At 41.5% G+C, this 25095-nt stretch overlaps 1 protein-coding gene across 2 annotated transcripts in view; it reads right to left on the reverse strand.

Annotated features, from left to right (window-relative positions):
• The window catches only part of CENPU (centromere protein U), a 46761-nt gene extending 21931 nt beyond the window's left edge, over positions 1 to 24830 (reverse strand). Inside the window, exons 1-7 of one of the 2 annotated variants that reach the window (XM_006160440.3) lie at positions 24465 to 24830; positions 20704 to 20752; positions 17850 to 17964; positions 16103 to 16208; positions 10627 to 10687; positions 9891 to 10124; positions 2501 to 2570 (exon numbers count right to left, since the gene is read on the reverse strand). In XM_006160440.3, coding sequence (XP_006160502.1) covers positions 2501 to 2570; positions 9891 to 10124; positions 10627 to 10687; positions 16103 to 16208; positions 17850 to 17964; positions 20704 to 20752; positions 24465 to 24505 — 676 coding nt within the window. In that variant the 5' untranslated portion in view covers positions 24506 to 24830. The remainder of the gene's footprint in view (positions 1 to 2500; positions 2571 to 9890; positions 10125 to 10626; positions 10688 to 16102; positions 16209 to 17849; positions 17965 to 20703; positions 20753 to 24464) is intronic. The other variant, XM_006160439.3, reaches the window with a different exon arrangement.
• Positions 24831 to 25095: the final 265 nt, after the last annotated feature.

The raw sequence follows: 25095 nt of genomic DNA on the forward strand, positions 1-25095 counted from the left end.
TCTTCCATCATGAAAGAATGACATTGGCCCATGTCCAAGGCCAGATTTTAAGAGACCTATAGTTTCATTTCACTTCCTGAAATGCTCCCTATTGGAAGTCAACTATTACGTCAAAATCTGACTGTCGAATAACAGAAAAGCCCAAAGCAGTCATGTGCTAAGGTTACAGGCAAGGGCACCAAGGCACCAAACACTTGAGCAGAGCCGTCCACCGTCTACTGTATTCCAGCCCCCAGCTGAATATAGGCATGTGGGCGGAATGGCTCAAAGCAAAACTGTGAGCCAACAAAATGGTGGTGGTTGTAAACCAGGGGTTGAAAAACGTCTATAAAGTGCCAGACAGTAAATATTATTGGCTTTGCGGGCCAACTCCTCAACTCTGCCATTGTAATGTGAGAGCAGCCGCAGGCAAGACATAAACAAATTAATCTGGCCGTGTTCTAATAAAAGCTTATTTTCAAAACCACAGTGGGCCACATCCACACTGCATATCACAATTTTGAGACTTCTGTTTTAAATGATAAGTCATGGGGTAATTTGTTACATGTTAATAGATACCTGGAACACCAGCTAAACCTACTTACAGCTGTGTAAGCTGAGACAAGTCTTTTTTTTTTTTTTAAAATAATTATTTTATTTAACTTTATTTACTTATTTATTTTTATTTGACCAGAGAGGGAGAGAGCAACTTCACTTCCCAAGAGAAATGAAAATATATATTCACCAAGAAAAGTATGTAAGAATATTCATAGGGACTGGCACATGGCGTGGTGGTTAAGAGCACTGGACTCCCACATGGCTGACTGCAGTTCGAGTCCTGGACCTAGCGGCTTGCTTTCTCACTTTCCCTCTCTCTCTCTCACTGTGTCTCTCTCTGGTCAAATTAAAATGAAATAAATAAATGAAATGAAATAATTTTTAAAAAATTACAACAACAAAAATTCTTAAAAAAAAAAAAATGTTCATAGCAGTTTTATTCATAATAGCCAAAACCTGGAAATACCTAAGTTGTTCATCAGTAAAAGTATGGTAGACTGTGGTGTAGCTGTACAATGGAATACTACTCAGAAATAAAAATGACACAAAATAATATGGATGAATCTCAAAAAATTCTGTTGAGTGAAAGCCTTATACAAGAGTACACTTTAGGGAGCAGCAGTTGGCGTAATGGCCATGTCACTGGACTCCCATGTAGTCGACCGCGGTTAGTGGCTTAACCTCACACCGGGTGCGTGTGAGTGTGTGCCCAAGATCCCGAGAGGAGAAGGGACTGCAGCATGGCCATCCCCTCGGGGGGTGATTTCTCGCTTTCTGTCTGTCTGTGTCTTTCTGGTGAGCACATGTACCCTATATCAAAAACCTCTCAAAAAAAAAAAAAAAAAAAAAAAGAGTACACTCTATATGACTCCATTTATATGAGATTCTAGAATAGGCAACTAATCTATGGTAGAATAGTTCCTAAAGCAATTTCCTCTGGAGACATGGGGGTGGGGATTGACATGCAGGAGGCATGAGGAACTTTCTGGAGTACTGGTAAGCATTTATACATGAACAGACGTTGAGTAAAATAGTTGTTTGGTTTTCCCCAAACTCAGTGATTACACACTTAAGCACACTTAAGATCAGGGCATTTCATATTAAAGAAAAAACTAAAAACTCTAGTTAATCATGTGCATACTGAAGTTTATCAGAAGTGTACATATGTAATTTATTTTAAAATGCATTAAAAATGTTAAATGTATTCATGGACGGATAGACTGGGTGATAAAGCCAGAGTGAAATGCTCATTGTGGGGCCAGCTGGTAGCACAGTGCTGATGCAATACTCGGCAATGCTAGTGCCTCATGGGAAGGTCCCAGGGTTAGGTCCTGAGGCCTCCCCGTACACACCAGCTGGGTACACGTGCCCATCATCTGGGCCGCCAGGTGTGTGGGCTGTGGCATAAAGACCCTGTTGGGGGGACAGCAGGTGGCACAATGGTTAAGGCACTGGACTCCTACATGGCCAACTGCTTTTGAGTCTTGGACCTGGAGGCTTCAAAATCACTTGTGGCATGTGTGTGTGCCTACTCAGAATCCCAGGAGGAGAACGGAGGACAAGGAACTGTGGCGTGGCCATTCCCCATAGGGAGTGATTGTGCACGTTTGCTCTCACTGTCTCTCTCTGGCAAGCATGTGCCCTATGGTAAAAAAAAGACGTTAAAAAAAAAAAAAAAAGATCATGTTGGGGGTGCTTCTCTCTTTCTCTCTGTTTCTCATGGAATAAATGAGCAAACTTAAAACGATGTTAACTATAAAATTTAGGTTGGATGAATATAACTATATAACATAAAATTCTTTTACTTTTGTTATATGTTGAATAGTTTCATGACAAATATCATAAAAAAAACTATGAAGTTATGCATTCTTAATTTCTAAAGTGGCAAGTTTATATTCTTAGAAAATTGTGGTTTTTGTTAAATTCTTGATTGAATAATGAAGTATGAAACTCCATTCTGCACCTGGGTCTATGGCTTCACTTCTTGATTTCTTCTTTTTGCCACGGGACAGCTTCCCTTTATTCTGAGTTTTCTACAATAAAGGAAAAAGAAAGAAAAACATTCTTACTTAAGTATTGTTTTCTATCAATATGTTAGCTATAATTGTCATTTAAGAGAGTTTTAAGTTAATATAGTAGTTGGTTGGATTATATATAAATTACCTAAATTAATATAAAGAAATAAGGCCTGCCCCACGGCCTAGTGGTTAAGGTAAGCAGATCCCACAGACCCGACCACATGGTTCGAATAATAGCCTCAGCAGCTTGAAAAGCGTGCCAGGTGTGTGTGTGTGCGTGCACGTGTGCATGTGTGTGCGCGTGTGTGCATGTGTGTGCTTGCACCCCCAAATCCCAACAGGATGGAGAAATGGAGAAGGGATTGCAACCAGCCCTCATTGTGGGGGGCAGTTGCTTTTTCCCCATTCTCTTTCTTCCTATATCTCTCTGGTGAGTGTACACATCACCAGCAACAACTACACACACACACACACACACACACACACACACACACACGAAACACTGCAAAAAATTAAATAGAACTGTCACAAAATAAAAAAGCAGACAAACATTTCAGTTGACTTATATAATTGTTGCCTTGGGGGTCAATTTTTTGCTCTCAGCTATGAACAGCTTCTGAACTAGCTCTTTTGCCATTAAAAACAAACAAACAAACAACAAACACACACACACACACAAGATGGGAGGAGACAATGACAACTTTATTCTGGTATTGGACAATAAACAATACAAGACTGAGTTCCGTGGCAAAAGGAAACTCAGACGGAGGACACCATAAACACCCTTAGGCCCAGGGAAAGCTTCCAGGCAGTGGCACAACAAGCTGAAGCCTGAGCAATGCATGGCAGTCCTGCTCAGCAAGAGAGAGTTCATAGCTGGGAACAGCTGGAGCTCTTGGAAGAAGCTGTTCAGAAGAGAGCTCCAGCAACCTGAGGCAGACAGGGTGTATCCCCTAAAGCCCGAGTACCGTGAGCAAGGTGAGACATCAAATTCACCAGAGAGCCGCTGTCATGGAGCTAGAACCTAACAGGTAACAGGACAAGCAGTGCAGGAGATCAGATGTGGAAAATGCAAAGCCCCACTACTAAGCTCTACTACTTGTAGGAGTAGGAACCATATGCTAGCACATGTATCTCAGACCCGGAGACACTGTTCCCAGGAGGGCAAAAACTGGCTTCTACGGAGGATGCAAGCAAGCAAGCAAGCAAGCAAATAAATAAAACAAACTTAGATATTACAATGGTTGTAAGCTGCAAAGGGTCCCAGTAGATAAAGAGATATACAGTATACTCATAGTTTACATTTTTAATTATGTGTTTGTTAAGGAGGAAAGCAAATGATTCAGGAAAAAATGTCTATGAAGGTTTCTTAGGAAGGACAGTGATGAAACACTGCCCTAGAATAGTGTCCTAGACCACCTGGAAGACTCAGATTGGAGGTGTGGTAAGCGGAATCCTAAGATGACTTGTATAAATCCCTGCCCTCTGCCCTGGATGAGATGACTTCATATACAACTACACGTTAGCAGACTGGAGATTCTCTGGCTGGCTTTGGTGATGCAGGCTGGTGTAACTGTGAGAGGCCACATGACAGGAGCAAAGGGTGACAGCTAGTGTACAACCAAAGAAAACGACCCCAATACTCAACTGCAAAAAAACTGAATTCTGCCAACATTTGAATGATGTGAGATGAAGACTCTGAGACAGATTTCAGTCCTGGCTAGCACCTAGATTTCAGCCTTATGAGACAGAGTTCAGCTAAGCTGAACTTAGCTAGGAATCTAGCTGACCTCCAGAACTGGTGAGATAACAGATGGATATTGTTTTAAATCACTAAGTCTGTGGTAATTTGCTAAACAGCAATTGAAAGCGTAGACAGAAACCGAGTCCCATTAAGTTTAGGAGGCTTCGAAAACTCACTCTCCACAAACTGACTCAACCAAGGATAAAACCAAGCTTACCCAACTTCAAGTTGAGTGGCCAGTCATCAAGCTACCTCCTAGAAGACTCAACGTTATTCACAAGTACATAATTCAGTCTCAGTTTACCAACAATGTCTGTTATAAAAATGAAAAGTACTAGATTAAAAAAGTCGCACAAGGGCCAGTCAATGGCATGGTGGTTGGATCCCCCATGGTTCAAGTCCTGGACCCTACGAGTTGAGAAACACACAGGGTACATGTGTCTGTTTGCCCAAAATCCCAAAGAGAGAAATGGTAAGCGCCCATGGTGTGACCATCCCCATGGGAGGTGCTTTCTCTCTCTCCTCCAGTAAGTGCACATGACCTCTTGTGCACCAGAAAATGTGATCCATGAATAAAAAACACTCAACAGAAACTGACCTTGAGAAGGCCTAGATAATGGACTTCAGAAAACAAAGGTTTCAAAGGTGGTATCATAAATGTATCTACAGGATTAAATGCAATGATGGTCTTAATAACTAAATAAATAGGGAATCTCATCAGAGAAATAGAAAGCACTTAAAAAAAAACAAATGTAAATTCTAAAACCAAAAAGCATATAACTTAAAAAAAAAAAAAAAAGGTCACTGGGTGGTGTATTTGTTTTCCGTGGCTGCATTAGTTACCACGAATTTGGTGGCTTCAAACAGAAATTTACTCTCTGACAGTTCTGAAGGCCAGAAGTCTGAGGTCAGTGTCAGTGGGTCAAAGTCAAGATAAGAGCAGGGCAATACTCCTTCCCAGGGCTTAGGGGTAAAACCCATGTCGGGTCTCTTCCAGCTTCTGGTGGCTGTGACATTCTGAACCTTGCAGCCACATCACGCCCGTCTCTGCCTCTGTCTTCACATTGCCCTCTCCTCTTGTGTCTATCCCTCTGCCTCTCTTATGATACTCATGGCCCACCCATATAACCCAGGATAGTTTGGAATTAGGACAAGGGTATGTTTCAGGAAGCACCATTCAGTCCACTACTTATAGATTTAACTGTGAATTATAAAAGAATGGCCAGTGAACCTGAAACAGAATACTGTGGTTTTGAATATGTGCCCTCAAAAAAAATTTTTTTTTTTTTAGTGATTTTTGCTGTAGGGTGCATGCACTCACCAGAAAGACAGAAGGGGACAGAGGACAGAGAAACAGAAAGCGAGAAATCACCCCCCAGGGGGGATGGCCATGCCGCAATCCCTTCTCCTCCATTCTCCTCTCAGGATCTTGGGCATGCACGCACACACACGTCCGATGTGGTTTAAGCCACCGGGTCTGGGACTCAAACCACAGTTGACTACATGGGAGTCCAGCGACATAGCCATTACACCAACTGCTAGTCCCTGTGCCCTCAAATTTTGTGTGTTGAATTTGGTGAGCCACTGTGAAAACACTAAGAGGAACTTAATTAAGTGGGATTAAGAGGTGACACCTTTGAGAGCTAACTGGGATTGCATAGGTTACCAGGAGGGGGCCTCCGCCTGAATGCTGGTGAGTTTCTAAGGACAGGGACAGAGGCGGAGAAGACACACAGGTACATACACTCTCTGCTATGTACTCTCCTGCCCTCCACCATGTCGTGATGCCCGGCGATGCCTCAATACTTACAGTGAAAGGCCTTCACCAGATGTAGCCCCTGGACCTCAGACCTCCAGATCAAGAGCTGAGTAACCCTCCAGAAATTACCCAGACTCCGGCATTTCTGTTATTTGCCACAGGGCACAGAGGAATAAAAATGCATCCTAATTTGCAGATTAGAGAGAAATGAGGTTAGAAAAAAATTATCAGAGAGTCTCAGGGATCTAAATGAAGACTAGATCAAATAATTTAAAATGTATCTAAGCACAGAGGGAAAAAACAAAGTGTGTTTACTTTAATTTGCCAGAGGGCATGTGTGCTCACTGCAGGGTAGGGGAGAAACGGACAGGGAAAGTGAGAAAGCATCTCCCGTGGGAGACGATCACGCCACAATCCCTGCTCCTCCATTTCTCCCTTCCTTTAGGATTTTGGCCATGTCCACGCATCTGGCGTGTTTCTCAAGCTGCCAGGTGGGGATTCAAGACAGGACGGAGGAGGTATGGAGTTAAGCCAACAACGACAGCAAAAAAGTGAGGGACAGGAAGTGCAAAGAGTCTTGTCTTTCTGGGTCAGCTGACAGTCTCTAATTTCCTTCGTCCAGTTTCAAGAAAGGTTAAGAGGGTAGTATCAGGAGGCCTGCTAGGACAGGTGGCTTTACTAATGTAAACTGTAAATTTATTTATTAAATTAAATTTATTTGATGAAACATTTTTTTTTTTTTTTTAGTCAACCTAAAAATATGCCAGAGAAGTAATGGGGTGGCATATCGTGGTTCCCCACAGTAGTGTGGCTGCACAAAACCGCCTGCACTTCGGACGCCAATTTTATACCCCTCTGCCTGTGCTTCTGACCAGCTGTAAGTCAATGAACAGTGTTCCCATGACCCCTCCTCAGATCCCATTCATTTGCTAGAGTGGTTCATGGTTGAACTCAGGACAACACTAACATATCCCGGGTGTTATGAAGGACGTTATAAAGGACACCAATGAGCACCAGATGAAGAGCTCACAGGGCAGAGGAAGGGGAAGGGGTGTGTAGTGTTCACGTCCTTTCTGGTGGAACTACCATCCAGTATCCCTCACACGTTCACCTTTCCCAAAGCTCTCTGAACCCTGTCTTCTGGGTTTTTATGGTGACTGCCTACAATAATTAACCACTTATAAACTTAACCTTCAGTCCCTTTCCACACCCACCCCCAACTTGAAAGTTTTAACCTTCTAATCCCACCTACGTCTTTCTGGTGACCAGCACTCATCCTGAAGTCATCTAAGAACTGCCAGCCATCAGTCAAATCAGCACACAGAAAGACATTCACTATGGAGAGTCTAAGGATTTTAGGAATGAAATGCCAATAAATGGGAACAGGACCAAATGTGTATTTTACAAGATCAGAACAGAAGAGTTCAAGAAAAAGAAGAGGATGGGGCAGAAAAACTGTATTTGAAGAAGTACATTTCATAATAATATTAGATGCTGTTCACCAAGTAGACATAACAACCTTAAATGAGTGTGCAATTAAAAATAGAGCTTCAGGGGCCAGACGGTGGCTAAGAGGCACACAGGGGCCCTGTGAGGCAGTCCTGCATTGGCACATTGCTGGTTTGCATCCAGAGACCTCCTGGAGTATGCCAGGCACATGTGCCCATGCTCCAGGCTGGCTGAGGTGGGGGTCGATCGCAGCATCAGGAGCCTGTATCTGGATCTCTGTCTCTGTCTCTCAGAGGATAAACAACAAACCAACCAAAGAACGAAAACAACATAGCTGCAGAGAGTAGAATGACACTTACCTGGGGCTGGGGTATGGGGAGATGTCGGTATGAAGTTCCAGTTAGACAGGGGGAGTAAGTTCATGAGATCTATTGTACAGGCTGATGACTACATTTAATGTTATCGTGTTTTATATTTCAAAAGGGCTGCGAATTTCAAATTTCAAATGTCTCATCACAGAAAAAGATAAATAAGGTGATAGCTACATTAGCCTAATTATTTCACACTACGCACATGAAATCATCACATTGTACCTGATAAGATATATGCAATCATGATCTGTCAGTTAAATATTAGTAGTAATTTTTTAAAAAGCTTTGGGGGGAAATACAGCTTCCGAATTTATAACACAAGACTAAAAACTAAAGAAAATCTACAAAATCATGATGTTAAAAAAGAAAACCCTTTCTAATATAACTGAAATAGCCCACCTCCCTCACCAAAAGAAAATGATAATGAAAAACAGTAAGGAGATATAATATCTGAATATATTACCCATCAACTTGACCTCAACTGACATAGACCACTAAACCCAACAACTACAAATTTAAGTCATGTGGGATGATCCCCAACTTGGACCAACATAAGGCAGAACAACATGTATGCTTCTATTTGTGGAAAAAAAAAAAAGTAAAGGGGGGGAATAAAAATAAGAAAATATATTTCCTTATGTGTATAAAACAAAAGTCAGGAAAAATATTAAGAAACTACAGTTACCTGTGTGTATGTTTAGTGGATGGGGAGTGTTAAAATGGATTAAGAACATGTTATACTTAGAAAAACTTTCAAACATAAAAAAATAATTTATTCCAAACATTATACCAAACTAATTAATAAAATGACATATTAAGAACTTGGACAAAGAGATTGTGTCAAGAATCTTAGAACAGAGCAAACACAACCCAAAAATCGTATAGCATTTTTTTCCTTAGAAAATGATCATGGGTACGCATAAAGGTTTAGCTACAAAGAAGTCCATGAAAACACAGGGCTGGCTCGTTGGCATAGCGATAATGCACTACTGAAGTGAAGCCAGATCTAACAGGGCAACTATGGTTTGAACCCTGGCCCAGCTGGCCCGAAAACACACCAGGCATGTACACAAGTGCTCATGATCCAGTGGATCCGAAGAACTAGAGAAAGTGGATTGTGGCATGACCAGACCCTGTGGAGGGTAACTCATTTGTCTCTCAGTCTCATGTACACACACACATATTTCATCAAGAATAAAGAAAAAAAAGAACAAAAAATTTGGTAGTGTTTTAAATTGCAGTTATTAGTAAGAGATTAACTAAACTCTGTGGCGTGGCCATCTATGAGTGGAATGCTATGCATTCATTAAAATAGAAAGTGGAATACTTAATGACAAGTAAATGATTCCCATCTAGGCTGAGAAATGCCCAGTAAAAGGACTAAAAAGCACAGATCAAAAAACATGGTGACTGGGGCTGGTAGGTGGCGTGGTGGTTAAGGGTACTAGACTCCCACATGGCTGACTGAGGTTCAAGTCCCAGGCCTGACGGCTTTACTTTCTCACTTTCCCTCTCTCTCTCTCTTTCTCTCTCTCCCTCTTTCTCTCTATTGCTCTGTCCATCTCTGGTCAAATTAAAAAAAAAATAAATAAAGTTAAATAAAATAACTCTTTAAAAAAAAAAAGGTGGTTATTTGAGGGTTATGGAGTTAAGGTGATTTTATCTTCCTTTCTGTAACTTCTAGATTTTCTAAGATAAACATTATATTTATAATAAAAAATATAAAATTTATTGTTTAAGAACTGAAGGAAAGAGAAAAAGGTGCTTTATTTTCCTTCCATTTTCCTTTTTTCTTTTCTTTCCCCTCCATTTCTCCATCCTGTCAGGATTTGGGGCACATATGTCCACAAGCCCAGTATGTTTTTCAAGCTACTGAGACCAGGATTTGAACCAAGGTCCACCATGTGGGATCCAGCTCCCAATCCACAGTGCTTACCTGCTGTTTTGGGGCTGGCCCCTCCCAAGCATCTTTCAGCAAATTTTTTCTCCAAGGGGATGGCAGACACTCTTACCGGTTGACTTTCTGTTGTGCGAGTCTCTCTGACAACACAGGACTGGGCACCATGGGGTCCTGTCTCTTTAGCAGTGGCCAAATCAGCTGAGTTCTCTGAATGTTCTGAAGATCCCGTAGTTGTGATAGTTTCATGCTGTGTACTTATTTTTTCTGCTGATTTAACTTTTCTTCTTATATCACTTTCTTCAGTGCTTTCAGATTCATTACTAATGAACTCTAGTTTTCTTCCTGGCTATGAGAAGAAACCAGCCTCATTATTTCAGAAAAAAAAATACAAATACTTAAAATTCTTCTTGTAATAGTAGGATACTGGAAAGTCCCCCCTGCTCATTTCTGAACTTTACAACTGAACATAATAGGAAGATGGCAACATGATGCGTGGGCAGGAACAAACTCAGATAAAGGAGCCCCAATAAACACTCTGGACAGCTCACTCTGCCTTTGTAAGTCACAGCCTAAAGGCAATACTATGAAAACTGCATGCTGTGAAAATTGACAAGGTACCCAGAAATCTGAGGCCTCTTTAATGAAAAATACTTTGGATATAAAAAGTTTTGTTAATTATAAATGTATCTTCTAAAAGTATTTTCTCTATAATGTTGCCAGATAGCATATTCTCTATTTGCATCCAATCTAAACAGGAAAGGAAATATTTTACAGAACATTTTCTCTATTTGCATCCAATCTACATCACATGAAAAGGCAGTAAGATAAAAGAGAACACACCTACATACCTTTTTCACACCGATTTTCACAGATTGGCTTCCACTTGCTTCACTTTCCAAAGTGTCCAAACTATACCAAAAACAAGCCATCAATATCTTGCACATAACTCCACTTTTATTCACGTCTCCTCTGAGTTATTCATCCAACATGAAAAAAGACTCCATGGAATGAGGAGATACCTTGGTTGTGACAGTATCAAGCCTGGTACCTTCCCAGATTTACAGGCCCTCTCCCACCCCTCCCCATACCCAGGCCCATGAGTTTACCCCTGGCAGGCAAGTTAACAGTGTCCCATCACTGCTGCCCCTTGTGGTCGTGTCTGAGAACTGCACCCTCCTCCAGGTTTCCAGTCCCAGGCCACCGGCCATCACTTACACTAAAAGCTCATGGGTAGGCTCATCATTAGGTGACATAGAAGGGAATACACACTTTTGTCCTTTGAAGAGAAAAAGATAACTCCAACTTCTGATGGGAGATGAGAAGGTTGTCATCTCTTCATTCAATTCAATACGACAAACATTATTTAACACCCACCTCAAAATGTGAAGTGTGGTGAATGGAAATTACTTTAAAAGTGAGAGGTGTGGGCCAGTAGGTGGCATAGTGGGTACGATGCTGGACTCCCATATGGCTGACTGTGGTTCAAGTCCCAGATCCGGTGGCTAGAAACTCATGTTAGACAAATGTGCATGTGTTCATGTGTCTCCTCCCAAAATTCCAGGGGGGTTGATTTCTCACTTTCCCCTCACTGTATCTCTCTGTCTCTCCAGTGAGTGCATATGCCCTATGGCAAAGACCTCAAAAAATTATATATATATAAATATATATATACATACATATATATAAATTCAAAACACACACACACATATACACACATACGTGTGTATATGTGTATATGTGTGTGTGCGTGTGTATTTACGAATGAGAGGCTCTTCCTTTACAGGGTTCATCATCTAGTAGGAAGGACAAGGACAGTGCAGAAGGCTGACCTTGCAAGCATCTGCCAGAAATGGATACAGGGCTGGGAGGATTATGAAAGGCATCATGACAACACCTGAGCTGATTTTTGTTTTTAGAGGTTTTTGCTATAGGGCACGTGTGCTCACCAGACAGACAGAGAGAGACAGAGAGACAGAAAGCGAGAAATCACACCCTAGGGGGGATGGCCACGCCACAATCCCTTCTCCTCCATTCTCCTCTCGGGATCTTGGGCACACACGCACACGCGCCTGGCGTGAGTTTTAAGCCACCGGGTCTGGGACACGAACCGCAGTTGCTACATGGGAGTCCAGCGACATAGCCATTATGCTAACTGCTGGTCCCACCTGAGCTGATTTTTGAAAATGCTTTTCCAGGAAAACAAGGATGAAAGGATATTTAAAATAGAAGGAAAAGTTAATGTAAAGGCACAGAGGGGCCCAGGCACAGTGACGCCAATGAGAGAGCCTTGCTGAGAGGTGGCTGGAGCCTTTGGGAGGCCTAATCTAAACAATCTAAGCTATGTGAGCCTGTGGTCCTAATTAACTAGGGGACTGGGATGAGAAGATGGCAAGATGGTGAGACCCTGTCAGAATTACCCCTCTCCCTCTCCTCTCATTTTCAGTCTCTACTCATCAATCTTCTTCCCACCACAGGGCTTTTGCACATGCTATTCACCTACATAGAATGTTCCTCACTCGACTTCCCACCAATCTATTTTTTTCTTAATTGCCAGAGTACACTTGCCAGAGACAGAGAGACAGAGGAAGGGAGAGGCAGAGAGCTCTCTCCCACAAATAGGGTGTGTTCAGGCTGCAATTTCTTCTCCATCCTGTTGGGATTTGGGGCACACACGTACATGTACCTGGAGTAATTTTCAAGCTGCCAGACCTGGGATTTGAACTGCAGTTTGCATTGTGGGATCTGTCTCCCTTAACCACTATGGTATTATAAATGCATCATCCACATAGTGCTTGGTACTTAGTCTCTGTCTAATAAAATTTGTTGAAAAAAATAACATTAATAAAGAGTTAACATTTAAGTTTCCCATGTATAAATGTTTCAAGAGCTTGATGGGATTGATTCGCTTCAAGATATCATATACGGTTGTATTATTTCCAGATCAAGTTTTTCAGTTTTCCTTGTAGAGGTCTTTGACTTCTTTGGTTAGGTTTATTTCTAGGAATCTTTTTTTTTTTTTTGAGAGGCTTTTGCTATAGGGCACGTGCACTCACCAGAAAAACAGAAAGCAAGAAATCACCCCCTCAGGGGGATGGTCATGCCTCAATCATTTCTCCTCCATTCTCCTCTCAGGATCTTGGGCACGCATGTACACATGCCTGGAATGAGTTTAAGCCACCAGGTCTGGGACTTTGAGAGTCCAGCATCCTAGCCATTACGTCAACTCCTGGTCCCTCCTAGGTATCTTATACTTTTTTGGCTATAGTAAATGGGATTGCTTCCTTCAGTTCTCCCTCAGTCCTCAGTCTTCTCCCTCTCCATGTATAAAAAAGCTATAGATTTTTGTATGTTGATTTTGTATCCTCCCACTATATTCATTTATTACTTTCAGGAGGGTTTTTTTGTGGGTTCTTTTGAATTTTCTGTGTATATAATCATGTCACCTGCAGATAGAGATAATTTCACTTCTTTCCCTGTTTGAATGCCTTTATTTTATTCTCTTGTTTGATTATATTGACTAGGATTTCTAGTACTATATTGAAAAGGAGTGGAGAAAGTGGGCAGCCTTGTCTTGTTCCAGTTCTCAGAGGAAAAGCCTTCAGCTTTTCTCTATTCTGTATGATGTTAATTATGGGTTTTTCATGTATGGCTTTTGTTGTGTTGAGAAATACCTCTTCTATGCCAATTTTGCTAAGAGTCTTAATCATGAAGACATGTATTTTATCGAATGCTGTTTTTACATCAATTGATATGATTTTATGGCTTTTATATTTCTTTCTGTTAATATGGTGTATTACATTTATGGTTTTGCATATGTTGAACTGCCCTTGTATCCCTGGAGCAAAGCCTACCTAGTTGTAATGTATAATCATTTTAATGTGTTGTTGGATAAGATTTGCTAGTATCTTGAAAATTCTTACATCTATATTCATCAAGATGAATGTAGTTTTCTTTGTTATGTCCTTGTCTGTTTGGAGAATGAGGGTGATGGAGGCTTTATAAAATGGATTTCGGAGGGTTCCTTCCTTTTGGATATTAAGAAATAGTTTGAGTAGGATGGGGGTTAGCTCTTGTTTAAAAAGTGAAGTCATCGGGTCCTTGGCTTTTCTTTGTTGATAGGTTATTTATTAATGATTTAATTTCATTGATTTTTATTGATCTAGTCAGACTGTCTTCCTGATTCAATCTCAGTAATTGATATGTGTCCAGAAATCTGTCTATCTCATCCAGGTTTTCTTGTTCGTTGGGGAATAGTTGCTCAGAGTATTCTCTACTGATCTTTTGTATTTCTGTTATATCTGTTATAATATTGAGTATTTCACTGCAAAGTTGATTTATCTGGTTCCATTCTCTCTTCTTAATTAGTCTAGCTATCAGTGTGTCAATTTTGTCTGTCTTCTAAAAGAACCTCATTTTGGTTTCATTTATTATCTAGACAGTTACTTTAGTCTCCATTTCTTTTATTTCTGCTTGAATCTTTATCATTTCTTCTCTCCTGGCATTATTTGGGGGTTTTGTTGTTTTTCTAGTTCCCCGAGGTGTGTTGTTAGCTTGTCTATTTGCCACCTTTTCATATTTTTCTTATGCATACTAATTGCTATGACTTTCCCTCTTAGGACTGCTTTAGCTGTGTTTCATAGGTTATGGAAACTGTGTACTCATTAGCTTTGTTTTCAATGAATCTTCTGAGTTTTAATTTCTTCAATGGTTGTGAAGTCATTCAGGGACAGGTTGTTTAGTTTCCACACGTTTGTGTTATTTTCTAGGTCTTTTCCTCAAGTTTAATTCCATCATGGTTAGAAAAACTGCTGTACATAGTTTCTATGCCTTTGAATTTGTAAAGGCTTATGTGCCCTATTATGTGGTCAATCTTCAAAAAGGCTTCATGTGAGGGTGATAAAAATGTGTATTTTGTGGTTGTTGGGTGCAAAGTTCTATAGATGTCTGTTAAATTCATTTCATTTATGGTGTCATTAAGATCCTGTATCTCTTTTTGTCTAGATAATCTGTTCAAAGGAGACAGTGAGTATTGAGATCCCCAGTGGGTATTTGGATCTAGCAGTCTTTCTTTCATGTATTTGAGTGCCCCTGGCTTGGATGCACAGGTATTTGTAAGTATTACATCTTCTTGGTGAATTAACCCTTTTAGAACTATATGTCCTTTGTCTCTTCTTATAGTTTTTGTCTTAAAGCCTGTTTTGTCTGATATCAGTACCGTGAACCCAGTCTTTCTTTTATTTGTTTGCATGAATGATCTTTTTCCAGTCCTTCACTTTTAGTCTATGTTTGTCTTTATCCATGGGGTGCCTTTCTTGTAGGCAGTAAATAGAAGGTTTGTTTATTTATCCATTCAACCAGTCTATGTCTTTTGATTGGAAAATTTAATCCAACAGTGGGACACAGAAATGGTTTATTACCAGTTAATGATGACATGTATAATATTCTCAACTAGGCTGGTCTGAGAAGTATTTCATGTTGGGTAAAGTCTTCTTACAAGCAAAATGATAAACAGTGATTGAATGTTTAGAAATAATAACTGGAATAATAATAATAATCTGGAAAAAATAATAATAAAAAGCTATTTGATGATGATGATGGGGATTTTAATGTCTTTGTATTGACTGATATGCATGGTATTACTTCTGGAAAAAAGAAATGTAATACGCTGTAAAGTTATATGTGATTCAATGTAATATAAACAAGATTATGATAATAAATTAAATTAAAAAACGAGAAAAGAAAATTTAACCTATTAACATTCAATGTTATTACCGATATTTGTGGACTTGTCCCTGCCATTTCTTAACCATTTTCTTGATTGTTGACTCTTGATTCTTGACTAAGAGTTGCGTTAGAGTGCTGCATGGTTTAGTAAACTATGAAATGTCAAAATATTCCTGGGTGGGCAAAAGGCCAGCCTCCCTGCTGCTGTTCCATGTTCTGTGGTGCAGGCTCAAGGGATCAATGGCAGTGAAGGGATGTGGGAGGGGCTGGTCCAGGACACACCTGGGGCAGTCAGACGGCAGCAAGAGGTCTGAGGTGGTCTTTCTGCCTCAGCCCTACTTATTTTACCTAAAGCTATACCACCTTTGCAGTCATGTTTTCTCAGACAATAAGATGTTTTATATTATTATAATGAATTATTATAATTATTATAAGTAACATCAACTATAGAAAATTTTAGTTTTCAGGTCCTAGTTCACTCAAGGAAATACAAGTTGACTCAAAATATCCTAAAAGGCATTAGTTTTATCTTCTACCATAGAGAGTTTCTCAGAAATCCCATTAATCATGAGTAAACAACTGCTGGAAGTATAATCGTACCTTCTTTGTGTTTCTTTTCCTTGAGGTGTTGAAGGAATAGATGATCTGCAGTGTTTGCGGAGTTCTTCTTCATCAGCATATATAACAGTGCTATATAAAGGAGGATCTACGAAAGACAAAAAAGCACAACTTTAGAAGTCTGGCTGTTTGGGTAGTATTTAAGTTTGTTTGTTACAATGGAGTACAAAACAATCTTTGTTTAAATGGCTAACCAAATCAGAATTACACAGCCACTTCCCAACTGTTTTTCTGATGTTTGTTTGTTAGTTTTAATTACTGGGGGTGGGGGGGGTGAGAAAGGGAGAATATAGATTTTTGAAATTCTCTTAAAACTTATTTCAGGGTACCTGCAATTGATGTAATGGCTATGTGGCTGGACTCCCATGTAGTCAACGGTGGTTCGAGTCCTTGACCCGGTGGCTTAAACTCATGCCAGGCGCGTGTGCATGTGTGCCGAAAATCCTGAGAGGAGAATGGAGGAGAAGGGACTGTGGCGTGGCCATCCCCCCAGGGGGGTGATTTCTTGCTTTCTGTCTCTCTTTCTGGCAAGCGCATGCGCCCTATAGCAAAAACCTCTCTCTCTCTCTCTTTTTTTTTTTTTTTTTTTTAAATAAAAAAGCACAATTTATTTCAGCAAAAATGCCTGATTGCTGCTATGTAAATGTGGGGGCACTTGATTTTTTTTTTTTCACTTTTTTTTCCATTCATGACAAACTACATGCACGAGAAGGATAGCAGTAAGGAGAGGTGCTTTCCACAGGACTCAGTTATACCACTGTCCCCTCTCTCAAGTCCTCCAGCCCAGGATTCTGAGCACATATGCAGGTGCCCAGCATATTGTCAGGCTAACTGGGGAGGGGACTCACACTGCAGCAGGCACATGGCTTCCAGCTCTGGTGAGTGATGATGCTTCAGAGGCTGGGCCCTGTATCATTTTCTGATCTCTAGAGAGCTCAGTGACACATAATTTGGACCATTCATATACTCCTTGTCAGCCAGCACCGCCCCGTTCATCTGACACCCCAAGGAGCCCAGGTGATACTTTCTCGAAGCAACCCCTGCTTCAGTGAATTTGAGAGAGTGGAAAATTATCCATACTCTCTAATGACCTTCCCTAAATTAATGACGCTACCAAATGAAAGTATGGCTCTATCAAAGGGAAGTATGGAGAGAAGTGTATTTTACATTCCTCTTGTTACAGAGTATAACAGTACGTGTCCTAATAGGACTAGATTGTTAACATTTGCTAGTAGGAGGGTTCTACTTTGATAACATTCTTAGTTTCAATATACTCAGAAGTGAGAAAAATTCATTGAAATTTTTAAGTACTCCCAGAACATATTTATATGTAGACAACTGATTTTTATATTTGAAGATACTTTTATATTTTTGTTAATTCTAGCCACCTGACATTGTTTTAAATTCATGCTAGGCTAGAGAGTTTAAAATATCAGGGTCAGCAAGTGGTGTGGTGGTTAAGATGCTAACTCCTTAAAAAGAAAAAGAAATCCATGGTAGGCACTGTGGACTTTCAGCTAAGGCAGGCTAGGAACACAGCTAAGGAGTTCAGAGAAATATCTCCATGGCACCCCGGACTCCATGGCCAATCACGGTATGAGTCTAAGACCTGGCAGCTTGTTTTCTCACTTATCCTCTTTCTCTGTCTCTCTCTGGTCAAATTAAGAAATTGTAACAATAAATAAAATTAAATAATTATTAAAATAAAAAAAGATTTTAAAATACCAACCAAAGGTTTCATAAGGTTCTGTATATTTGTCATTTTCATTCAGCCCAATGCTTGAGATATCGGAATTATCAGGAAAATCAAACACATCGGTAGGCTTGCGCTTCTGATCAGCTTTCTAAAAATGAACAAAGTCAAAGTCACTGAACTGGTTCTAACAAAGAAAGAACACTACAAAGTTGATTTATTCAGCAAGGATACTCTTGCTATCCTTGTTGCTCAAAGTAGCAAAATGTAACACTTTCTTGAGGGACATAGGCTTTTGATGATCTAAAGCAGGGGTTGACAAACTTTAACCATAAAGTACCAGCTCTGTAGGCTACACATAAGGTTTCTGATGCAATTATTCAACTCAGCTACGGCAGTGTGAAAGACAGAGAGAAGGCAGAACAAAATGAGGATGGGTGTGTTACAATAAAACTCTATTTATAGAAACTAAAATATGAATTTTGTGTCATTTTCATATGTCATGCTACTGTAAAAACAGGCTAGCTGCATGGTAACACAGCACTCCATAATCCTAGTGCCACACGGCAAAGTCCTGGGTTTGTGCTGAGGTCTCTTTGTATGCACGGGCGCACACACATGCCTGTGATCCTGGGTGGATGAGACTGGGGTGGACCATGATGTGAAGTCCCTGTTGGGGTTGTTTCTCTCTCAAGAAAGAAAAACAAAATGCAAAAACAATGATTAGTTCACAGGGCAGTACAAAAACAGGTGGCAGGCTAGATCCGCACTGCAGGCCATAGTCTGCCTACATCCCTGATCTATGAACCCTCTCCCTAGAAATATGTCCACATACCTGAAAGTTCAGAAAAATTTTGAGGGTACGTAGGGGTAAAAACTCCTGACTAAAGGAGAGACACTAGGACTTACGGTACAATACACTGATAAATCTAGGAACTTTGCTACTTCAAATCCTAACAAAGAGCAAAACATATATAGCATGAGAAATATTTCCACAGTAGCTCTAGAAAATGGGGAAGGATACTAAATGGTTAAGAAAATAAGAAAATTCTGGGAAGATATATAGTAAATAGAATGAAAGTGGTAAATGAAACAAAAACGTTACCCCTCACTGAAAGAATCATTCATGGAGTGTTTGGGGGTGGAAAGAAAAGAGCTGGCACATCTGAAGATGCTAAGACAAAAGGGGTGCAACTATAGGTAAGGCAGCTGCCATGCAGAGGTATGTGGACAAAAAAGTGGAAGGAATCTATTCCAGGGTTGGCCCATAGCCTGGTGGTTGGGGGCTCTGGATCCCACATGACTGACTATGCGGTTCAAAGCCCAGCCCTACCAGTTTGAAAGCACGTGTGTGCACATTCCCCAAATCCCAACAAGACGGAGAGATGGAAAAGAGACTGTATCATGACCATGTCCCACAGGAAGTGCTTTCTCTCTTTCTGTCTCTGGCAGGCCTAAACACACTCTGGAAATACAAGAAAAAGAAATCCATTGTAGGTACTCTGGACTTTCAGCGAAGGCAGGCTGGGGAAACGCAGTGGAGGAGTTGAGAGAAATCTCTCCACGGTGCCTGGACTTCAGCTGCCCAGGGCTGGGAAGCACAGGAGAGCTGAGAAAAACTCATCCAAAGAACACACTGGCCAAGGTTGGGTAGAAGCAGATTGCTGAGCAAAGGCCTGCAGAGGAATCCCAGGGTTTCACAGAGAGAAAAGGGGACAGCCTCTGAAGCTGGGCCTAGGGTAGTAGGCTAGAGAGAGACCACCCTCAAGAAAGAGAAAACCAGGGCCAAGATAGAGAACACAAAGCATTCTCAGCTGCCTGGCCACCTGAAAAGGAGGTGCTAATGTGACGTTCCATTCTAACTGAACAACCACTGGAAAAGAATTTGGCATTAGCTACCAAGGATGGCAAGAGGGGCCAGCAGGCGGCGTGGTGGTTACTTGCTCTCTCTCTCTGGTCAAATTAAAAATAATAATAACAACAAATGAAAATTAAAAAAAAAAATTCTTTAAACAAATAAAAAAGAGTGGTAAGAAGGGCTGGCCCCATGGTCTGGTGGTTAAGGGAGCTGGATTCCACATGATCAACAGCATGGTTCAAATCCCAGTCCGAGCAGCTTGAAAATCACGCTGGGTGCATGTACACGTGCATGCCCTGAATCCTGACTAGCTGGAGAAATGGAGGATAAAGGATTTGGTATGACCACACCCCATTAGGTGGGTGCTTTTTCTCTCCCTCTCTGGTAAGCAAATACCCTCTGGCCAAAAGATGGTAAAGAAATGTACTACTTGCTTTCAGCATTTATATATTTACTCAAAGACTCTATCCTAAAAAAAAAACAAAAAAAAAAACTATTAATGTGGACTAAGTGGAATATCATGAAATCATACACAATTGTTAAAAACTATGACACACACAAATGGCTGTAAGTGAAAGGAAGCAGAATACAGAAAGTCATATGCATGAGCTCAGTTTTCTAAATGAAAAGAAAACCAACCTAGGCCCAGGAAAAAAAAGGTTTTCAAATGTTAAGAAAGGTAATTATCTCAATTATATTGAAGAAAGTGGGAGAAAAAGGAACACAATAAAACACTGACCTTACTGGGGCTAGCAGGTGGTATGTTGTTAAAGGGGCTTTATTCCCACATGGCTGACCATAGTTCGAGTCCCAGATCTGGCGGCTCACTTCCTCTCTCGCTTCCCTTCTCTCTCTCTCTTTCTTATTGTGTCACTCTCTGGTCAAATTAAAAATAAATAAATAAAGTTGAATAAAATAATTCTTTAAAACAAAACACCGACCTTACTAAGTGACATCTACAAAACTCTAAGGTTCCCAGAAAATGTTAAATCACAACTGTAAGAAATTTACACTAAAATAATGATAACTTACAACTTCCGCAGAATGTGCTTTTCTTAAAGTGTTCTTTGAAGATCTTGCACTATTAAGCAAACAAAAATACAAAAAGAATTAGAAACTATTTAAAATAATGGGGAAAACACCATAATTTGTGATACTTTCCATACATTTTCTTTCCAAATTATATCATTAGTTGCACTAATAGTGTGCATTCAATGAAATTTAAGTTATGGCAAATTTCTTTTAGAACGTAGAACCTGTACTCCACAAACTCTGCAGGTCGAATCATAAAATATATAAAATTCTGTCCCCACAGGGTCATGGAAAACTCCTAATGCGGCTGTTACCCTGGTTCCTGAAGTCCCACTCAGTAACAATGACTGTCTCTGCAGAAACCACTAAAGGGGAAATGCACTAACATTTATAAAGCAGCACCGACACCTGCTCCATCCTGTGACTGGCTCTTGGACATCCATTTTCTCATTTAATTTTAAGAGTCCTGAAGGACAGAAGTAAATTTCATGACAGATTCATACTTGCCCAAAGCAACACAAAGCTTGGAAGGAGAACACCCTCCATTAAAATCCACAGTAGTTCAAATCCAGGGCCTCCTCTCTTTCCCCTCTTCACACTGCTTCCATTGGGCATTAGAATAAAAACGAAAAGTTACATTGCTTCAATAAGCTTAAACAGTGTTAACAAGGGTGACTGGAAAACAAACAAACAAACTGGAAATAATATTGGTAGAAAAAAATATATTATCAAGGCCAGGAAGTGGCATAGTGGTTAAAACAGTGAATTCCACATGGCAGACCCCAGGGTTTTAGTCCCAGATCTGGGGTCTAAAACACACTGGCTAGGGGCTGGCAGGTGGTGTGGTGGTTAAGGGTGCTGGACTCCCACATGGTTGGCCATGGTTTGAGTCCTGGACCTGGTGGCTTGCTTTCTCACTTTCTCTCTTTCATTCACTCACTCACTCACTCTGTCCTTTTCTGGTCAAATTAAAAATAATAATAATAAATTAAGTTAAATAAAATATTTAAAAAAAAAAAGAAAAAAGAAAACACACACACTGGGCACCTGTGTATGTGACCAAAATCCCAAGAGAAGGAACTGTGGCATGGCCATCTCCTGTGGGTGATTTCTCACTTCTCCTCTCTCTGAGGAGCACAGTGCCCTATGGCAAAATCTAAAAAAGAAAAAATATGGCATTATATTAATAATAATGCTGTCAGTGAATATATAGTATCTTCCACACACCAGGCATTATATAAGGATTCTGGGGATATTCTGGTTATTTCACTACACATGGTCCCGGAGTTTAAAACATGTTATGCAGATTGTAGCACTATTTTCAAATATATATTTGTGCAGAATGAAATCAGTTTGATGCCTGAACCAATATTGTTTTAAAGAGGTTTTATTTTAGTTTAGTTTTATTATAGGGTGCATATGCTTGCCTGATAAAGAAAGAGAAAGTGAGAAATCTCCGCCTAGGGAGGATGGTCAAGATGCATCCTCCATTCTCCTCTCAGCATCTTGGGCTCGGGTGCACATGCCCCCAGGGTGTCTCTCAAGTCGCCAGTGCAGGACTCAACTGTGAAGTCGGCCGTGTGGGATCCAGCAGCATTAACCACCACACCATTAGCTGGCCCCTGAACCAATATTTTTTGAGCAACCTTTTACCTAATTTCAAAACCTAGTACAAGGGTCTTCTGTCCACTCTTCATCAAGTTCATCAATTGTTTACATTTTGTCTCATTTACTTTGTGTGTGTGCGTGTGCGTTTAAGGGTTTTGCCATAAGGCATAGTGGTCTGACTGCTCCTCAGAGATAAAGAGAGGAAATGAAAAATCACCCTTCACAGATTCTCATCTTAGGAATTTGGGCATGCATGTACACACACAGGTATGAATTTCAAGCCACCAGGGCTTGTTTTTGAGATTTTTACTGTAGGGCACGTGTGCTTGCCCGAGACAGAAAGCAAGAAATCACTCCATAGGGGTATGGCCACACAGCAATCCTCTCTCCTCCATTTTCTCATCCTGGGACTTTGGGCACACATGCTAGGCGCCGGGAATAAATTTCAAGCCTCTGGTCCCACACCTAAACCGTGGTAGACGATGTGGGAGTCCAACTCCTTAACTACTACGCCCCCCAGGACTCTTTATGTCAGCCCTGTGAGAGTCCAGGGCCTTAACTATCACGCCACCTGCTGGCCTCGCTTTGTGTGTTCTATGTCTAAGGTAAATTGGAGACATTCTACACCTAACCCTAAGAACTTCAGTACCTCTTTCCTAAGAAAGAGGACGTTATCCCGCATAGTCACATTGTAACTTTTTAAGCCAAGAAATCTAACACATATAATTATCTAATCTACAGCCTACAATAAAGTTTCATCAACTGCCCTATGATATCCTTTAAGGTTTCTTCATCTCCAGCATTTTAGAAAAAGGAGATACAGAATAGATAAGATTGCACTGGATGTATGTACCTTATATTAAGTGTGTGTGTTTGAGTGTGCTAGAGTGAACTATTTGTGATTTAATTCAGTAAGTCTAAGACAGGGTCTGAGAGTTGCATTTCTAATTCCCAGTCTTTATTGGATTCTCAAAATCTAGGGAGGAACAAGTAAGTCTTACGGCAATTTTACAAGATTATGTTTGCAGGGTTCAAAAGTGACTTATCAATAGTCACATGAGAAAGTAAAACAAATAGGACTAGAAACCAGGTCACATAAACTCCTTAGCCTAAACTGTTTCAGCAGGCTCATGTCTTTTTTTTTTTTTTTAATTTTTTTTTTTTTGGAGAGGTTTTTGCTATAGGGCGTGTGCGCTCGCCAGACAGACAGAGGAGACAGAGAGACAGAAAGCGAGAAATCACCCCCCAGGGGGGATGGTCACGCTGCAATCCCTTCTCCTCTTGGGATCTTGGGCACGCATGCACACATGCCCGGCGTGAGTTTTAAGCCACCGGGTCCGGGACGCGAACCGCGGTCGACTACGTGGGAGTTCAGCGACATAGCCATTACGCTAACTGCTGGTTCCCAAAGTTTAATTCTTTTCAGCTAACCAGCAAGGGTACTATATTCTAATCCACCTCTCCACTATGGGAGTCAGTTCTTCCCCACTGGTCACAGAAATCTAGCTTGTTTCCTGTCTCCTTCGGAGTCCAGCCCCAGGTCTTCCACCCTAACCTCCATCCTCAAACCACCTCCTCCAAGCAGTCTTCCTCAGCTGGGAGGAACGCCCCCCTCCGCAGAGCTCCTGGCGGAGGTCTAGTCTGCAGCAAGCCAAGCCCGATCCAGATAGATGAAGACTCTCTGCCGACTGCTAGCGGGCTATGAGCCAAGCAATCTATGAAGCCTCTTAGGGCGCAGTTTTGCAGCCTGGATTGAAATGCCTGCCCCTTCAAGGGAAGATGTCGCTTGTCCTACCCTACTTAAGAATAACAAGCGGCATCTGAGCCAATCAGCCAGCGATTAGGTTCAGCCTCAAGGTATGTGGTTTGTAATTACTGAAACAGGTCTCGAGGAATGCAGACCCGCCCCGGCTCCCTGCTAGCCAAAACCAATCTTCAGGCCAAGTGACGGCGCTCAGCAGGTCCGGAAGGACGGCGTTTCAAACTACTCGCGCCTGCCTTGGAAACCAAGGCGCTGAGCGGTTAGAACCAGGCGTCTACGGGGAAGCAAATCACAAGCGGCTGCACCAGCAGCTCCGAGAGACACAAACCGCGGCAGGCGAGGAGGAAGAAAAGCCGGTCTCCGGCCCGCGCTCGGAGGGCGCAGCACTTACCGCGCAGCCCTGGGGGGCCGCACCCGCCGCGACGGGGCCATCCGACCGCTCTCCACGCCCGCGGAGCCACGAAGTTCCCGCCAAACCCTGCGCCGCTCGGAGCAGCCAATCAACACCGACTCCGCGCGCGCGCCCAGCCCCTAGGGGCCTGCAGTCTGCGAGGGCTCAAGGCTCCTCCCGAGTCTGGAGCGTGTGGGAAAACCCGGACTGGTATTATGCCATACGGAGCTGGAGTCTATGCCTCGCAGTTAGTTGCTGACAGTCCATGATGCGTTCAAAATTTTCCGGGCTTTGTCTCCCATCCACGCCGCTAGTTTAGCAGCGCTCCAAAGCGCTGGGACGCGTAGGCCCGCCCCTCGGGGGCGGGGAAAGGGGAGGAGCAATAAAAACAGCATTTCATACACACAGAAGACTACCACATAAGGACAAGCACCATGTAACCCTCAGTAGATCAGACGTAAAGCTTTATACATGACTTTTGGGCACCCCTCTGAATAGCATCCTCTTCCTTCTCTAAAAAAAAATTATCATTTCTGTACTTTTCTACCTTGATGTATCCCTAAACAGTGTATTAATTAATGTATGTTTCTAAACGTCATAGAATTGATATTTGGTGGGTATTCCGCAAGCG

Source organism: Tupaia chinensis, unplaced genomic scaffold (genome assembly GCF_000334495.1).
Source record: "Tupaia chinensis unplaced genomic scaffold, TupChi_1.0 Scaffold000685_1, whole genome shotgun sequence".
NCBI lineage: Eukaryota > Metazoa > Chordata > Mammalia > Scandentia > Tupaiidae > Tupaia > Tupaia belangeri.